Below are 18,238 nucleotides of genomic sequence, written 5' to 3' on the forward strand. Positions count from 1 at the left end.
TGACTGGGCTCATCATTCCTACCATGAGGCATTTCTGCTTACAATTAATTTAGCAAAATAGAAGAAGGCAGCAAATATATATATATATATATATATATATATATAGGTTTTCTAATGACCTTTCAGTACTTGTTCATATTTCAAATAGACTCAAGTTACCATAAAAATCTTTTCCTGGGTAGAAAACCTTCATTTCCTTTGAATACAGCTTTAACTCTACATCCTTTACTCCTTCTTCAGACAATCCTTGTTCCTCCCTTTAGGTCAAGCCTGCCTCTTCTCCCCAGTTTTTCCAGTTGGGCAGTGACAGGGCAGGGACAGCGCAGCACGTACAGGAACCAAGGCTGCGCTTGCCTGGCACCAGCACTAGCCGTGTCTCTAAGGGACGCTGGGCTCTGTAACCCACAGAGGTTGTGCAGGGCTTCAGAGAGACCCAAGAAAAGGGAGTCTCTGAAAAGAAACTGAAATGATTACCAAAGACAGCTATCAACATTGCTTTATTTCTATAGGAGAAAATGTGTGTGCACAGTTGCTCAGTCGTGTCTGACTCTTTGAGACCCTTTGGACTGTAGCCCACCAGGCTCCTCTGTCCATGGGATTCTCCAGGCAAGAATACTAGAGTGGGTTGCCATTTCCCTCCTCCAGGTGATCTTCCCAGCCCAGGGACTGAACCTGCGAATCCTGTGTCTTCTGCATGGCAGACCATCAGGGAAACCCCACAGGAGAAAATAAGAGCAAGTGAACTTAGAATCGTAGCATCAAGGAATGAGGAGTTTCTGAGGGTGTTTCCCCTACAGAACCATCTTTTAAACTATTTTTGAAATGGATATACTTTCAGAATGACTCTACTCAACTCTCTGTCCATAGAAGGCCCAGTGATACAAGACACAGATCCCTGCTTCGCAGACAGGCTGGTACCAGGAAAAGTGCACACATGTTTGGAAGCCCTCAGGAGAATTAGATCATTGTTTATCCTCATATTTTCTTCCGCTGCCAAAGACTTGAATTCTTAGCTATGAGAAGCGAACAGCAGGCTTCCAACAAGATGGTGTAAGTTCAGACTTGGAGGTGCTCACCTCTACTCCAAAGTGATAGTAATGATAAGTAAACTATAAAAAGAGAAACAAAAATGGCTTTACTAATTCAAAAACAAGATCAACATCTCTTCTGGACCAGTAACAGAAATGCAGAGCAGTCAGCAAAACCGAAACCAGAGCCTCAGGTCTGGAAGCTGGCAGTCACAGACACGCGTTTAGTCCCAATGGTTAAGAGAGAGAAAAGTGCTTCACAGACAAAGGTGAGCTTAAAGGCAAGGGTGAGTCTTCCCTGGTTATGAAAAGAGGCTGAAAATATAGGATGATGACATGTTTCCTGGGGATAAATATTTACAGGAACTGTTGGCCCTGGAAAGCCTAGAAGACACATATAGAGTCTCTCCGGGTACAGAGTCAGATGCCTATCGCCTAAGTAACCAGGTCTGCAATCTCAACATCACTGTGGTCCACAGTTAAACCGCCATGAAGTCTGGTTCTGAGCTGGGGCCTGAGGGAGGCAAGCGGAAAGCTACGAGAGAGCAGATGCGCAGAGGCGGAGGAAAAAGAACAAAGTAAGAAGACGTCCCACTAAAAATGGGCCTGCCACACAGAATTCCAAAACACACAGTGAAATGCAAGGCTAAGGTAGATACTCAACAAAAATAAAAAATCAAGAATCCGGATGTGATTTCACTCCAGGAAAATAAACTATAGCACTGAATGACCAAGACTTTAAGATTAGGATGTGCAAATAGATAGCTAACAGAGAGGCACATACTGGACATGAATAAGAAATTACAGAACAGAAACAAGTAGAAATAAAACCTAAACTGGAAGATTGGGAATAAAAAGCAAATTTGAAATCCTGCAAATAAAAAAGTCATTAAAGCAACCCAATAGCAAAATAGCATGTGATTTAAGGGAGTTTTAGTCTTAGAAACACAGAATAAATGCAGAAGCTGAAATGGGGCACCTCTTGGGGGCAAGACTTGGGGAGCAGCAGGAGAGAGTGTGTACTAAGGTTTTCAATGGGGGTCTAGTACTTTGACTTTTAATATTTTTTTAATTAAAAGACTATAAGAAATAATAAAGGATTACTTGAAGGATATGCAATCTTTGCTTTCTTCTATATAGTTCTATAAGTTTTACTCTTGGAATGAAGTAAGCCAGAGAGATAAAGAACCTAGATTACATAAATTTTCACCTTCCTTACTTCTTTGATTAAGCTATAATGTGAAATTATGTCAATCAGCCACACTGAAGAATATTATAAAAGTCAGCTATTTAAATCTTTGTGGATGTCTGGACAAGGATATTGATCAGTCAGTCTCAGTGGGACCCATGGCAGGGGTCTCAGAGACAAGAAAAAACTGCTTCAGCTAAGGAGCATGTTTGTGTCCAGTCTTCCAGGTACTGTGCATTTTGAAATTAGTCTTAATACAACTCCCTTGTATTACAGGTAGAAAAAAATCAAGAGAGGCTGAATGCCTTGTGCAAGATAGATACACGATGGACTGGAATTCAGCACAGAAATTGAGCACTTTTCTTTTTTTCTTAAATAATTGAGATTTTCTTGGCTATTTTGAGGATCAGTACACAGATATTTGGCTGCTGAGAAATTCAGAGCAAATTTGTAATTTATTTCTTATCACTATACAGGATCATATGGCATGCATTCTGGGTTCTAACTTGGTTTTATCTGATTTTTTGTCACTTATTTCACAAATCAATATAAATGTATCTCTGTTATATGGCATATGCAGGTATATATTACTGCATACATGTGTATCATGTACGCACGTGTGCCTGAAAGCCACTTCAGAATCTTTTAGATGGGGGAAGGTTATAATTAAACAAGTTAGATCAGATAACTGAAGAAGAGAAGAGAGGGAAAAGGAAAAGAGAAAAAAGAAACCAAGGTAGGCTGGACCTTGGGGTCATGATCCTGGAGGACAGTGAATGCTATGCTGAGTTTGAAGTTTATCTTGAAGACTAAAGATAATGCTAAATATTTTTAAAAATTCTGAATAAAGCAACAGCATGGAAGTAGTGCTGTTTCAGAAAACTTACTCTGAAACCATGTATAAGACAGATGAAAGAGAAAGAAATTTGAGTGTCAGGTGACCATTTAGGGGTGATTTCAATAATCTAGGAATGAGGCAAGAGGGCTGTGAGTAGATCGACATTGTGTTTTAAAAGAAAGATCATACGTAACAGGTATTAGGAAAGAAAGTGACATGGAAAGTAAACATAGCTTTTTCTTCTGCAATAAAACATGTGACATCCAAGGAAGCATACTAGGTACTATCCACGAACTTTATGGAAACAATCAGTTCCATTTAGTCTGTTCTGTTCCTATTGCCTTGGATTTTGACCTGCACAAGCCAAATCATTCCAAAACCTTTTCGAGAAGGTAAGTTTTATTTCTTCCAGAAATTAAGTTGTTGCTGATTACAAATGACAGCTTACTCCACAAATGCAAATTACTCCTGCTATTAAAAGGCCTCTTGCCTTCCTGAAATACGACACTAGGCAAGTCCAGTAACATGCAGATGTAGGCACATAATAAACATTACTTGATGCAGAAACCTGTTGAGATGAATTTTCTAGGTTCCAAGAAAAGCAGAAAAATAAGCTTGAAAACTTTAAATCTAAGAACTGAAGTAAATATAATTTTTGACTGAATTAATTTTGAATGTATGCTCTTTTGGGGATGCACTAAGTTGAATTCACCTTTATATTTTTCAAATCAAATAAACAGTATAGAGAATTCAGAAGGAATGTTTATATCGCTGAACACAACAAAATTCTCAAATAGAAAATTGAAAATATAACTGATGAACTAATTGAAATCAAGTTTATATTCTCATCTAAATATATATTCTACTCACTTCCACTAGGAAACATTTCATAGAAATAAGGGGTAATAGAGCCAGAAGGGGCTTTAAGATGATGGAGTCTTAATACAACTCCTCCTTTGTGTAACAGATGACATAAAAAATCAGAGAGGAAGAATACCTTGCCCAAGATAGGTACACAATGGACTGGAATCCAGCACAGAAATCAAGCATTTTTTTTTAAATAATAATAGAGATCTTCTTGGCTATTTTGAGGATCAGTACACAGATATTTCAATTTGCGCACAATTCTTAAAATCTGAAAAATCATGTCATTGTGATTCTTTCCTAAAACAGTTATTCTGGTGACTTTCCAGCTTAAAATTGGAAGGCAAATTTTTCTTAATAGGATATTAAGTACCAGTATCTTCAAATATTGTTAAGTTACTACATTATAAATTTCACTAATTCACAACTTAATATCATATACACTATATATTAAAATTTTCAGTTTTCTTTCACAGTATATTACCAAAGTTAGTACAAAAACTGCACTACCATGACCAAAGATGTTAGCATGCAATTCTGACAGGGACAACCAAGACAAGGGGTTTTCTTTAGGAAACGATTCTACTGAAAACAACACAGGAATGGAAGCTCAAATGTCCAAGACACAGTAAATATACAATGTGACTTCAAACTGCCACTTAATATGCTTTGTATTATAAGATATAAAAAATAATCCCCATCTATGGTATGTTAAGTGGACATTCAAGACAATCAATTCCTTATCCCACTATTTTCTGGTTGTACCAAAAAAATAAAAAAACAGAAAATGGTTTTACCTCTTTAAAAAACCCTTGCAAGGGGAGGGAGGGACAAATTGGGAGAGTAGGATTGACATATATACATTATCACGTGTTAAATAGATAACTAGTGGGAAGCTCAGAGAAGGCGATGGCACCCCACTCCAGTACTCTTGCCTGGAAAATTCCATGGATGCAGGAGGCTGGTAGGCTGCGGTTCATGGGGTTGCGAAGAGTGGGACATGACTGAGCAACTTCACTTTCACTTTTCACTTTCATGCATTGGAGAAGGAAATGGCAACCCACTCCACTGTTCTTGCCTGGAGAATCCCAGGGGCAGCAGGCCTGGTGGGCCGAAGTCTATGGGGTCGCACAGAGTCGGACACGACTGGAAGCAACTTAGCAGCACCAGCAGTGGGAAGCTGGTGTATAGCACAGAGAGCTCTACTCAGTGCTCTGTGATGACTTAGAGGGGTGTGACAGAGGGGTGGGATGGGGGAGGGGTGGTAGGGAGACTCTAGAGTGGGGAATATATGTGTACGTATAGCTGATTCACCTTATTGTACAGCAGAAACTAATGCAGTTATACTAAAAAAAATATTTTTTTTTTTAAAAACCCTTTACACTTAAAAAGGGAAGGAAGTAGAATTCGCTTCTTAAAAAATGTCTCCAGAGCTTCTAAAAGTCTTGTATTTACAAAATATTAGATAAAAATATTCCTCTGGATCATGCCAGAAGGGAGACAGGGGCCACTGATATGACATAGCAGATGATGTTAATCAGACGGCTTTTTTCTCTCCTGTTCATCAGAAGCTAGACTCGCTTCATTTTTAGTTTCTCCATTTTCTACAGGTAAATCTTCTTCAGTTTCTTGCTTAGGCATTTTGGCCGGTTTTCCCTTTGCTACCTTTTGCCCTTTTGTGTGCACTTTTTGGTCTGAAGAGTATCCTTTCCTGCTGCTTCTGTGGCTTCATGTCCACGTTTTCAGGAACAGGCTTAGCTGACAACCTTGCTCATCTCTTGGGCTCCCCATTAGCCACTCCTTTGGTGGAGCGGACCCTCCCCTTGGGCATCATGATGGTGGTGGGGCGGGTGTGCGCCAGGTACCTGTGGGCTACTGTGCACCAACAGCCTTCCCAAAGCCAGATGCTGCCACACCTGCCCTCCAGTACTTTTTTGATGATACAGCTTGGCCTGCCTGTAACACAGTATTCGTAATGGTTAAAGTTATATGTCAACTTGACTGGGTCATATGGTGTCCAGACATTTAGTCTGACATTTAGTCAGACACTATTCTGGGTGTGCCCATGAAAGTGTTTTTGGATGAGATTAACACGTGGATAAATTGGCTTATTAAAGCAGATTGTTCTCCCCAGTGTGAGTGGGCCACACTCAATCAGTTGAAGCCTTGAATAGCACAGAAAGGCTGACCCCACCACTAGTAAGAGCGAACTCCTTCTCCCTGACTACCTTCTAGGTAGTCAGGATTTCAATTTCTTCCTTCCTTTGGACTCAAACTGAAATACTGGCTTTCTTGCATTGCCGAGCCTACCAACTTTCAGACCGTAACTTACGGCATCAGCAACCCTGGGTCTCCTGCCTGCCGACTGCAGATGTTGGGACCTGTCAGTCTCCACAATCACATGAGCCAAATCCTTATAATCAATCAATCAACCTATCTCTGTCTTTTTACATGTGTGCATGTATGTGCACACACAAACACACATATACACCCTGCTCATTCTCTTTCTCTGATCAATCCTAATATTATCTCAAACTTTGAACTCAAAGGAGTAAAGAAAATGGTCTTAATGGATATGATAGACACTATAGATCGGCTATCAAAAAGCTATTCACAACTTCTTCTCCCTTGTCTTCTTCTAGTATAAAGGCTGAAAAGCCAAAATTCTGTTTCCTCACCTCTTTTACAGCTGCAGTAGTATGTGACAGAGGTCTAACCCATAAGATGCAGGTGGAAATCCCCAGGAGAGTTTCCCTTTGTTCTCTGCCTTTTATCACCCCTTATTTTTCCCGTATAGAGCTTGGATGCAATGACTGGGGCTTGGGGGCAGCAGTCATCCTGGGGCCATGAAGACAAAAGCATATGCTATGGCTGTCTAAGGAGAAAGACAGAAGGATTCTGGGTCTGTGATGAGACCTACCAGTAGCTGCTCTCATGTTGGGCTGCTTCTCTAGAATTATTGAGAAAAATATATTACACTTACTAAAGCCAGTTTTCTTTGGGTTATCTGTCATTTGTAGCTAAACTCTTTCCTAATATATTATTTCAGCCCATATTTCAACTATAACAATAAGCCAAAAGTGAACATGATCTGAGTTTTAATCAAATAATCACTCAAAAAAACAATTGAGGTCTGCCATACAGATGGCATGTGAGCTTGCATGCACAGTCATTAAGTCATGTCCGACTCCTTGAGATGCTCTGGACTGCAGTCCACCAGGATCCTCAGTCCATAGGATTTTCAGGCCAAGAATACTGGAGTGGGTTGCCATGCCCTTCTCCAAAATGGCAGGTAAGAGGCACTAATGCAACAGCCTTCCCATCCCCAACCAAGGATGCTGATGGGACGCTAGTTTGCTCCCAGCCATTCCAGGTTCAACTCTGAGGAGGAATTCCAGGGGATCTGATTCCTGGAATGCTTGTGAATGGCAAAACGTAAACACTAAAGTAGACTGAAGCTTGGGGAGCTATCAACAATGGATCCAACTTTCCCCATTCCATTCATTTATTTCTATAATCTATGCTTTTTCTATAACTTTTTTTTTAACTATATGACGGGCATGGTTATGGCAAATTAAAGTATTAGACTGATCAAATTAATCAAAGAGTGTTTTCATTAATTCAAGATGGTGTTTGATTCAGAAGACACATCCTATTAGCAAAACTTACCATTAACTGTTTTTTTAATTGGAGGATAATTGTTTTACGATATTGTATTGGTTTCTTCCATACAATATGAATCAGCCATAGGTATACATATGCCCCCTGCCTCTTGAACCTTTCTCTCTATAAGCTATTTTTAATGAAAAACCAATTGTGATCATTGACTTCTGCATCTTTAGAATGAGCTTATGCTCTTTTCTCATGGGGTGAAAGCAGCTACCTTTCTCCACTGATGTGGGCACCAGAAGCCACAGGTAGTTGTCATACAGTGGAAGGAGCACTACATTTATCAAGAGATCGGTGTTTGAGACTTCGTGCTACCACTTTTCCTTCATCCTATCCCAGAGGCACAGCGCTGAACCTTTCTAGTTCTGTTTCCTAATTTATGAGTCTTAAGTTCAAATGAGATAATGATTACAAAAGAATTCCAACAAATATAAAACACTCTACAAAAGTAAGAGTTCGTTAGACAACGTAATTGTGTGCAAACTAAGAGTAAATAGGTTCAGTGTAAGGAAAGTATATGAGTAATATGAGAAAAGTTCATTTATTATCTTTATGGTATTCATTTTGATTCTTCATTTCTCAGAAAGTAAAAGTTGCTGGATAAGGAATCTCCATCTGATAAACTATTGCAGCAGAAAGGGTTACAGGAGGAACTTTAAAGAAATAAAAACTAGATAAAACTTGGTGTATTTACCACTGAGCAATAACTGTTACCACTCATATCTTAATTAGCCCTCTTGTTATAGGCTCTAATAGCACTCTGGCCTCCAACATCTTTTCAATTACGTGTTTTACACCCACATTCCCTCTATACTCCATAGATTGTTACCTGAGATTAAACCTCTTGTTGCCTGGTGGTTGATAAGAGTTCCAGGAAATAAAATATATGCAGCACAATGTATTATTTTATTTACCTTTGTTTCCTATTATGCACTGAGAGTCATTTGCTTTTGGGTTAACGGGAAATAAAAGCAGAGTTCTCTGCAAAATCATGGGGATATTGCCTGGGTGGTGTTTCAAGCTGGTTCCATACCACATACCTTGTCCTGGGTTTGACATCGGAAACAGTCACAGTCAAAGCAGTACTGGTCCCTCAGCTGCTTCCTGCGCTCCTCGCTGGTCATCAGCATATCCAAGTAGCAGATGGTGAGCTGCGGAGGCCAGAGGGAGGGAGGCATCACACGGCTGCTGGGCCCACCTTCTTTAACAAAAGGCTATTACATCAAATTGTTAAAGTAAAATGTATTTTAGTTTTAGTTACATACCAGAAAGTGTGATGAGATGCTTCTTACAGTCTCTCCACCCAAATAATCACATGTAAAATTTTTTAAGGCATTACCTTCCAGTCTTTGTTAGGTATATCATGTATTTAATATTTTAAAGAATTGGGCTCATCAACTCTATGCACTTTTGCACATTTTATTCACTAAACAGAAAATATCAAGAGCTGTTATATGTTTGGTGTTAGTAAGTTTTGGTGATACTTTGTGTAACCACTGGCAATTAATCCTAGCAATCAAATGGATGGCAGATTATGTAACAGATCACTCTTAAATCCTACTCAATTCTATAGCTGCTTCATGGAACTTAGGCTCAACCACATTTGGACTGTTGGAAATGAGGAGACAGTTCTTTCACTTGTGAGGATTTAAAAAGACAGAACACTTTCCAGATACGGAGAATTTAATGTCAGGATGTGATCACTGATGAAGGTACCTAACTTGACTTCCTTGAACCCTTTTAAATATAATAACTATGCCCTGCCTTGAGTTTTAAGACAGATTTTTCACTCTCCTCTTTCACCTTCATCAACATTCAAAAAGCTAACTAAGATTATGGCATCTGGTTCCATCACTTTATGGCAAATAGAAGAGGGAAAAATGGAACCATTGACAAATTTTATTTTCTTGGGCTCCAAAATCACTGAGGACAGTGACTGCAGCCATGAAATTAAGAGACACTTGCTCCTTGCAAGGAAAGCTATGACAAACCCAGATAGTGTATTAAAAACAAAGACATTACTTTCAGACAGTGAAAGCTACGGGTTTTCCAGTAGTCATGTACAGATGTGAGAGCTGGACCATAAAGAAGGCTGAGTGCCAAGAACTGATGCTTTCAAATTGTGGTGCTGGAGAAGACTCTTGAGACTCCCCTGGACAGCAATGAGATCAAACCAGTCAATTCTAAAGGAAATCAACCCTGAGTGTTCATTGGAAGGACTGATGCTGAAGTTGAAGCTCCAACACTTTGGCCACCTGATGTAAAGAGTTGACTCACTGGAAAAGACCCTGATGCTGGGAAAGACAGAAGGCAAAAGGAGAAGAGGGCAGCAGAGGAGGAAATGGTTAGATAGCATCACCGACTCAATGGGCATGAATTTGAGCAAACTCCAGGAGACAGTGAGGGACAGGGAAGCCTGACGTGGCTTTGTCCATGGGGTTGCAAAGAGTCGGACACGACTTAGCGACTGAACAACAACATGCCTTGCATCGAATAGTGAAAGACCACAGGCGAGAGGGCACACTTGAGGGACTTTCAGGTTTTTCTCTAGCCCTAGCTTTTCACTTCAAGACACAGGTCTTTATGTAACATCAAGATGTTTAAACATTTCTTAGATCTCCTATCTACTGAAAGTCTAATTCAAAACATACAAAATGGAACTCCAGATTTCCCCAACCTTTCCCTCACAGCTGGAACATTCCCAGTCTCAGCTGACATTAATTCATCCTTTGTGTTATCCAAGTGGAGACCCTGAGGTCGCCCCTGATTTCCCTTGCTTTCACTTTCCCCACTCAATCCACTAGGAAACTCTGTGGACTCATCCATAGAAATACATCCAGAGCCACTCATGTTCTACCTTTTCCTCCTGTTCCATCCTTATCTGAGCCATCATCATCATCTCTTGCCTGTAAAATGCAAGTCTCACCAAGCATCCCTGCTTCTCCCCTGAGCTGCCTGCACTCCTCTAAACCAGACTGATTCATTAAAATGTCAGTTGGATCAGATCTTTCCTCTCTTCTAAATGTTCCAACGGCTCCTCCTTTAGCTTAGAGCAAAAGCCAAGTCCTTACAACGGATTCTCATAACACGACTCAAAGTGTGGTTCTGCAGCATGGGTTATTGGTCTATGTTGAAGTGAGTACAGAAATGCAAAGGAAACATTTAGAAATTTTGGCATCAATCTGGTAAGAGAAATTTTATGTGGCTCTAATAATAAAATGTTAGGCTCTTATTTTAAATTCACTTTTCTAGTAATTCATTTTCATTAAATCTTATAAAACTATCAGCTGACACTGTAATAAGGAAAAAAACAATAAAGAAACTGGTCCTTCATCACAGGTGGTGGGGGCAGCAGTGGCTTCATAACAGGTCTGTTCCTATCTCCTCTCCCCTCCTGGCTGCTTCAGGCAGCACAGCCCCACCTGCGTTTCACACACACACACACACACCCTGCTCATGGGAGCTTCCTCTGCCCTTCCCCCAGATCTACTATGGTGACCTCCCCCAGCTCCCTTGAGTTTCCATCAAAACTGACTTACTCACTGAGGTCTAACCTTACTACCCTATTTATCTGGCTACTCCAGCTCTTTAGTTGCAGCATGCAGGATCTTTAGTTGTGGCATGTGGGATCTAGTTTCCCGACCCAGGGCCCCCTGCACTGGGAGCTCAGAGTCTCAGCCACTGGATCACAAGGGCAGTCCCCTTACCGTCTTATGTAAAATAACAACTTGACTCCTCCCTCACCCGAGCTCTCCTACTTTCCTCATCCTCCTCTAGCTTTCCTTTTTCTGTACCAGATCAGCTAGTCACACAGTGCATAAATTACTTCTTTATTTGCTTTTATGTGTAGAAGTAATTAAGGGGGGGTTGCTGTGTGGTGGGGGAAGAAGCGGGTAGTAAAGGAGAAGGAGGAGGCAGGATTATCCACTGAGGGAGAAGACAAACACTCCTTAGAGCGGAACATACCATGTGGCTTTCTGAGACTTAAAAGAAAGCATCTCCTGTCTACAAAGCCTGATCTTTCCAGTCTGACAGCATGGTAGGGCAGGGGAGGCCATACCCTCATAGAAAACATGGCTTTGGGAGGCCTCGTTAAAGCGGTCAGTGGGGAAGGACGTCAAGTTCACCCTGGCCATCACCAGGGTGACAGAAGCCACAGCCTCAGCTGGCTGGCCCTCTATAAACCTTTCCCATGTGAGATGGCTATAACATGCTGCTCCACATGCAGAAAACAAGAGTGCCTGTCCTTAAGGAATGTACACTGACGTTACTGAATATCTACGATGTGCTGGGCACTCACTCACCAGTGAAAACCAGCCTAGGTCTTAGATCCATTTGGGAATTGGCCAAATCTATTGATTCAGGCTGACACTCTTTTTACAATAACATGGCTCATGCCTCTGGTGGGGTGCTGGGTGGGGGAAGAGGTTGGGGAGTAGAATTGCATCATGTGGGGTCTTCCTCTGTTGCAGCGCATAGACCCTCTAGCTGTGTCGTGCTGGTGCCAGAGCGGGTAGCCTCAGTGGTTGTGGCACATGGGCTTAGTTGCCCGTGGCATGTAGGATCTTTCAAGATGAGGGACTGAACCCATGTCCTCTGCACTGGCAGGCAGGTTATCAGAAGAGTCCCTAGGACTCTAGTTCTCCATCCAGCCCAGTGGCTCTTAGTCATCAGCCCCAAATATCAGGATTAACCAGTCGTAGTTATTGGGTGATTACAATGTGCCCAGGGTGAAACCAACAAATCCAGGGCCTGTCTCACCAGAGAAATATGCTTGACAAACCTGAGTTTATTACAAGGGCCAAAACTCATGAGTGATCATTCCAGCCAGAGAATGGGCAGCAGGAGGCTAGTTATTTCATTGAACCCCAATAGAGAGACTCCTATGGCCTCCCTCAGTAGCCTGTAACTGCCGGGAACCATTACCCGGACTGTGTAATGATCTTCCAGCTGGCCTCCCTGCTGCCTTTAGCCTATAGTACATCTTCTAAATTGCTTTAAGGGAGATCTTCCTAAAGCTCACATTTGATCACGTCATTTGTCTACACAAAGTTCTGATGATTCCTCCCTGAATACAGGATGAGGGTACACAGGCTTCCCAAGCTGATTTTCTGTCTGCCTTTCTAACCTCAAAATCTCCCCCTGCACCCTTTGGTGGTTTAGTTGCTCAGTCACGTCTAACTCCTGCGATCCCATGCACTGTAGCCCACCAGGCTCCTCTGTCCATGGGATTTTGCAGGCAAGAATACTGGAGTGGGTTGCCATTTCCTTCTCCAGAGGATCTTCCCAACCCAGGTTTAGAACCTGGGTCTTCTGCATTGCAGGCGGATTCTTTACCCTGCCCACTACCATCTTCCATAATTATGTATATCCAGCATGACTGAACTGAACTGAACATAATTATGTTGAAACAATGTACACCCTGTAATGTGTATGGTGTTGACCTTCACCAGCCAATGAAGGCCCTTTCACCCATTCTCAGCCTATTCAGAACTCTGTCCTCCTTCAGGCTCTGCTCAAACAGGACTCCTCCAATGAAGAATGGCCCACTCTTCTCCTTGGGCCTCTTTCACACCAGTGAAGTTTGCAAAATACACTATCAAAACTGAAGGTCTCAACAGTGAAAACATTTTTATCCATAATTTTTTTGGAAAAAAAATCCAAATTACTAACTAGTGATGGCAGCTAAATCATTTTATCAACCAGAGCTAAAAACCTTTATCAAAGACTCACTGACTCACCAGTTTTAATGGAGAATCTGCTCACTCAATACAGGGCTCATTTAGTGGGAACATATATCTGAAACTTTGCCATTGATCAGTGGGTGTTTTAATGGCAAAGAACAAGCTCACATTAAAATATTAATGCTACTGACCGTAGCTTTGCCATTTTAGTGCAGCTCTTATGGAAAATGCAGTATATCATTTCCAACATTAGAGTAATATCACGAAAGATATTTGCTGGATATTGAATTTGTTGCTTACTTGAAAATTTCAAGGCAAAATGAATCCCTTTTACATGAACCCCATCTTCTCATTATGTATTTCTGAGTGGATAATAAGATCAAATTAAAATTAGACTCTGTTTTCATTTCTCAAATTACACTGTCACAATTATAAATTTTTCTAATACTGGCTCTGAATTGAAAATAGACTTTGAAAAATCCTTCCTTTCTTAGAGTAGGATTGACATATATACACTGCTGCTGCTACTACATGACTGCTGCTAAGTCACTTCAGTCGTGTCCGACTCTGTGTGACCCCATAGACAGCAGCCTACTAGGCTCCTCCGTCCCTGGGATTCTCCAGGCAAGAATACTGGAATGGGTTGCTATTTCCTTCTCCAATGCATGAAAGTGAAAAGTGAAAGTGAAGTCGTTCAGTCATGTCTGACTCTTAACAACCCCATGGACTGCAGCCCACCAGGCTCCTCCGTCTGTGGAATTTTCCAGGCAAGAGTACTGGAGCAGGGTGCCATTGCCTTCTCCATATATATACACTACAATGTATAAAATAGCTAGTGGGAAGCTGCTGTATAGCACAGGGAGCTCAGCTTGGTGGTCTGTGATGACCTAGAGGGGTGGGATCAGATCAGATCAGTCGCTCAGTCGTGTCTGACTCTTTGCGACCCCATGAATTGCAGCACGCCAGGCCTCCCTGTCCATCACCAACTCCTGGAGTTCACTCAGACTCACATCCATCGAGTCAGTGATGCCATCCAGCCATCTCATCCTCTGTCGTCCCCTTCTCCTCTTGCCCCCAATCCCTCCCAGCATCAGAGTCTTTTCCAATGAATCTCCAGTAGCATATTGGGCACCTACTGACCTGGGGAGTTCCACTTTCAGTATCCTATCATTTTGCCTTTTCATACTGTTCATGGGGTTCTCAAGGTAAGAATACTGAAGTGGTTTGCCATTCCCTTCTCCAGCGGACCACATTCTGTCAGATCTTTCCACCATGACCCGCCCATCTTGGGTTGCCCCACCGGCATGGCTTAGTTTCATTGAGTTAGACAAGGCTGTGGTCCTAGTGTGATTAGATTGACTAGTTTTCTGTGAGTATGGTTTCAGTGTGTCTGCCCTCTGATGCCCTCTTGCAACACCTACCGTCTTACTTGGGTTTCTCTTACCTTGGGTGTGGGGTATCTCTTCACAGCTGCTCCAGCAAAGTGCAGAGGGAGGCTCAAGAGGGAGGGTGTAGATACACACACACACACACACACACACACACACACATACATATATACATATGGCTGATTCACGTTGTTGTACAGCAGAAACTAACACAAAACTGTAAAGCAATTCTGTGTGTGTGTGTGCTCAGTCATGTTCGACTCTTTGTGACCCCATAGACTGTAGCCCACCAGGGTTCTCTGTCCATGGGATTTTGCAGGCAAGAATACTGGAGTGGGTTGCCATTTCCTTTTCTGTAAAGCAATTATACTTCAATAAAAGTAAATAAATAAAATTTAAAAAAAAAAAAAGAAAAATCCTTCCTCTCTTTAAAATCAAACTGAATGCTAATCATGTCTCTGGTCTTTGTTACAACCTTGTAGCCAATTTTCAAATTCTGCTAATTCTCAGTTCAGTCACTCGGTCATGTCCGACTCTTTGCGACCTCATGGACTGCAGCATACCAGGCTTCCCTGTCCATCATCAACTCCTGGAGCTTGTTCAAACCCATGTCCATTGAGTAGGTGATGCCATCCGACCATCTCATCCTCTGTCATTCCCTTCTCCTCCTGCCTTCAATCTTTCCCAGTATCAGGGTCTTTTCCAATGAGTCAGTTCTTTGCATCAGGTGGCCAAAGTATCAGAGCTTCAGCTTCAGCATCAGTCCTTCCAATGAATATTCAGGGTCAATTTCCTTTAGGATTGACTGGTTTGATCTCCTTGCAGTCCAAGGGACTCTCCAGAGTCTTCTCCAGCAACAAAGTTCAAAAGCATCAATTCTTCAGCACTCAGCTTTCTTTATGGTCCAACTCTCACATCCATACATATGACTACTGTTAAAACCATAGCTTTGACTAGATGGATCTTTGTTGGCAAAGTAATGTCTTTGCTTTTTAATATGCTATCTAGGTTGGCCACAGCTCTTCTTCCACAGAGCAAGTGTCTTTTAATTTCACGGCTGCAGTCACCATCTGCAGTGATTTTGGAACCCAGGAAAAAGTCTGTCACTGCTTCCATTGTTTCCCCATCTAATTGCTACAAAGTGATGGGACTGGATGCCATCATCCTAGTTTTCTGAATGTTGAATTTTAAGCCAACTTTTTCACTTGCCTCTTTCATTTTCATCAAGAGGCTCCTCAGCTCCTCTTCACTTTCTGTCATAAGGGTGGTGTCATCTACATATCTGAGGTTATTGATATTTCTCCTGGCAGTCTTGATTCCAGCTTGTGCTTCCTCCAATCCAGCATCTCGCATGATGTACTCTGCATATAAATTAAATAAGTATACAGTCTTGACATATTTCTTTCCCAATTTGGAACCAGTCCATTGTTCCATGTCCGGTTCTAACTGTTGCTTCTTGACCTGCATACAGATTTCTCAGGAGGCAGGTAAGGTGGTCTGGTATTCCCATCTCTTGAAGAATTTTCTACAGTTTGTTGTGACCCACACAGTCAAATGCTTTGGTGTAGTCAATAAAGCAGAAGTAGATGTTTCTCTGGAACTCTCTTGCTTTTTCTATGATCCAACGGATACTAAAGGAGTCGTGTGCATGTGTGTGAGCATGCATGCTCAGTCACTGAGTCGTGTCCAACTCTTTGACACTATGGACTGTAGCCTACCAGGTACTCTGTCCATGGGATTCTCCAGACAAGAATACCAGAGTGGGTTGCCATTTTCTACTCTAGGGGATCTTCCCAACCCACAGATTAAGCCCATGTCTCAAACCCAGGGATCAAACCCTGCATTGGTAGGGGAATTCTTTCCTACTGAGCCACCTGGGAAGACCAAAAGAGACACAGTAAGACACAACTGCCCGTGCTCACGAAGCCTGTAGCTGAAGGGAGAAGTCACTAAAAGAGCCAGAATAAATGCCAAAGAAATACTAATAACCACTCTAAGAGAGGTCTCAGAGAAAAAATACCTTATAATTTGAGAAATCAGGAAACACTTTATAGAAGAGATGATATTTGAGGGGTACATAACATTAAGAAGGTAGAAATGGTGGGAAGACAGAGCCACTGAGCACAGAAAGTGTATAATGGTAGGAAAACATTTATTTTCTGAACAAACTGGTATAAAAAGGACTTATGGAGACAATTCTCTCTGTTGAGAAGCCGTTTTGATAAGGACTGTAGGGGGAAATATCTGAGTCTACAGGGCAGATGCTGAGCAGAACTACTTTGTGTGAGGCAAGAAGAAGGATTTGCTTGTTGCTCCAGAGATGGAAAGTGAAGGACATGAAATAAGCACTAAAAGATGGTGTTTTTCAACTAAATGAAAACTAACCAAGGAGAATAATTGGCAGGCAAGCCTAGAAAACAAGATATGAAGAAATTTCTCTCTTGTTTCTGGGAAGTCCAACTGTTTCTCATAGTGTTCCTGTTTGCTTGTCAAGTTACCTATTTTTTTTTTTAATTTAATAAAACAACATTATCAAAAGGCAGCCATAGCTCAGCTCCCAAACTAATGTTGTTGAAAATGGATAGCAGTCCCCTTCTTCCCTGGCTTGAAGTCACACATAGTCTAAGGAAAAAAAAAATCTAAATTCCACATATTGTTGACAGATATCCCCATGTACCTACTACACCAATCCTAAACACTGGAAATTCAATTAAGTGGCTGATAAGAGATAGCTTATTCAGTTGCAACTCAGTTTGGAGGCAGTCTTATCAAAGCCAAATCCCTGTCTACATAAAATATGGTATTTCTGAGTTTAGGTTTTATTGGCTGAGTGCTGCATAAATGCAATAAAAGCTTATGATAGTCTGTTTTCCTTGCAATAAATATCCACTTTAGCAAATTGGAAGGTAGAGGGAAACTGGGTTCTAAAAAGCATAAATATCTATAACCCAGAATTCAGAGTAGGCACTGTGCCAACTCTGCCAGGCTCGGGTTCAACAGTGCTGGAGTAGCCCATTATAGCTGTCTTATGAGTCTTCGGACTTCTGAGAAGGGTCCTCATCAAAAGAGGCTGGCTGGGCAGCCTGCAGAACTGGAAAGGTCAAGGCCAGTTCAGTGCTGGAGGCCATACTTCCTGTCCTCTATTCCCTTTACATCTTTGCTTGGACAGTTACTCTGAGAAGCTTACGCTGACAGGTTTGTAAAGGCCCAATGACAACCTGAAAGAATATAAAACCTGTTTGCTTTCTTAACACAAAGGTAAAAATGAATCATCCTTGAAATGTAATTAATGGCCTTGGGAGTAAGTAAACCCTTGAGATCTCTCACAAGCTTGGGCTGACCTCTCTGACTGCCGAAGGATGACCACTTGCAGAGATGCAAGAGGCTGATGAACGTCACATGCACAAAACACACACACTATATCACACACACACACATACGTCTTTCCCACACACATATAGTAGGAACTTTTCATCATCCAGGAAAATGATGATTAAAAAAAAAAAGTTAGCCCACCTATATCTGGAAGTAATGATGGTTAAACTAGTCTCTGGGCAGAGGTATTTTTTTTTAGTTAA

At 41.6% G+C, this 18,238-nt stretch overlaps 1 protein-coding gene and 1 pseudogene across 10 annotated transcripts in view; both read right to left on the reverse strand.

Moving 5' to 3' along the window:
- Window positions 1-18,238, reverse strand: part of SMYD3 (SET and MYND domain containing 3) — a 750,237-nt gene that overhangs the window by 151,819 nt on the left and 580,180 nt on the right. For 8 of the 10 annotated variants that reach the window (XM_025287262.3, XM_044943078.2, XM_044943072.2 and 5 more), the window contains exon 8: window positions 8,629-8,739. The exons of the other annotated variants lie outside the window; for them this stretch is intronic. In XM_025287262.3, coding sequence (XP_025143047.1) covers window positions 8,629-8,739 — 111 coding nt within the window. The remainder of the gene's footprint in view (window positions 1-8,628; window positions 8,740-18,238) is intronic. 10 annotated transcript variants of the gene reach the window in all.
- LOC112585282 lies at window positions 5,161-8,622 on the reverse strand (annotated as a pseudogene).

Source organism: Bubalus bubalis, chromosome 5 (assembly GCF_019923935.1).
Source record: "Bubalus bubalis isolate 160015118507 breed Murrah chromosome 5, NDDB_SH_1, whole genome shotgun sequence".
NCBI lineage: Eukaryota > Metazoa > Chordata > Mammalia > Artiodactyla > Bovidae > Bubalus > Bubalus bubalis.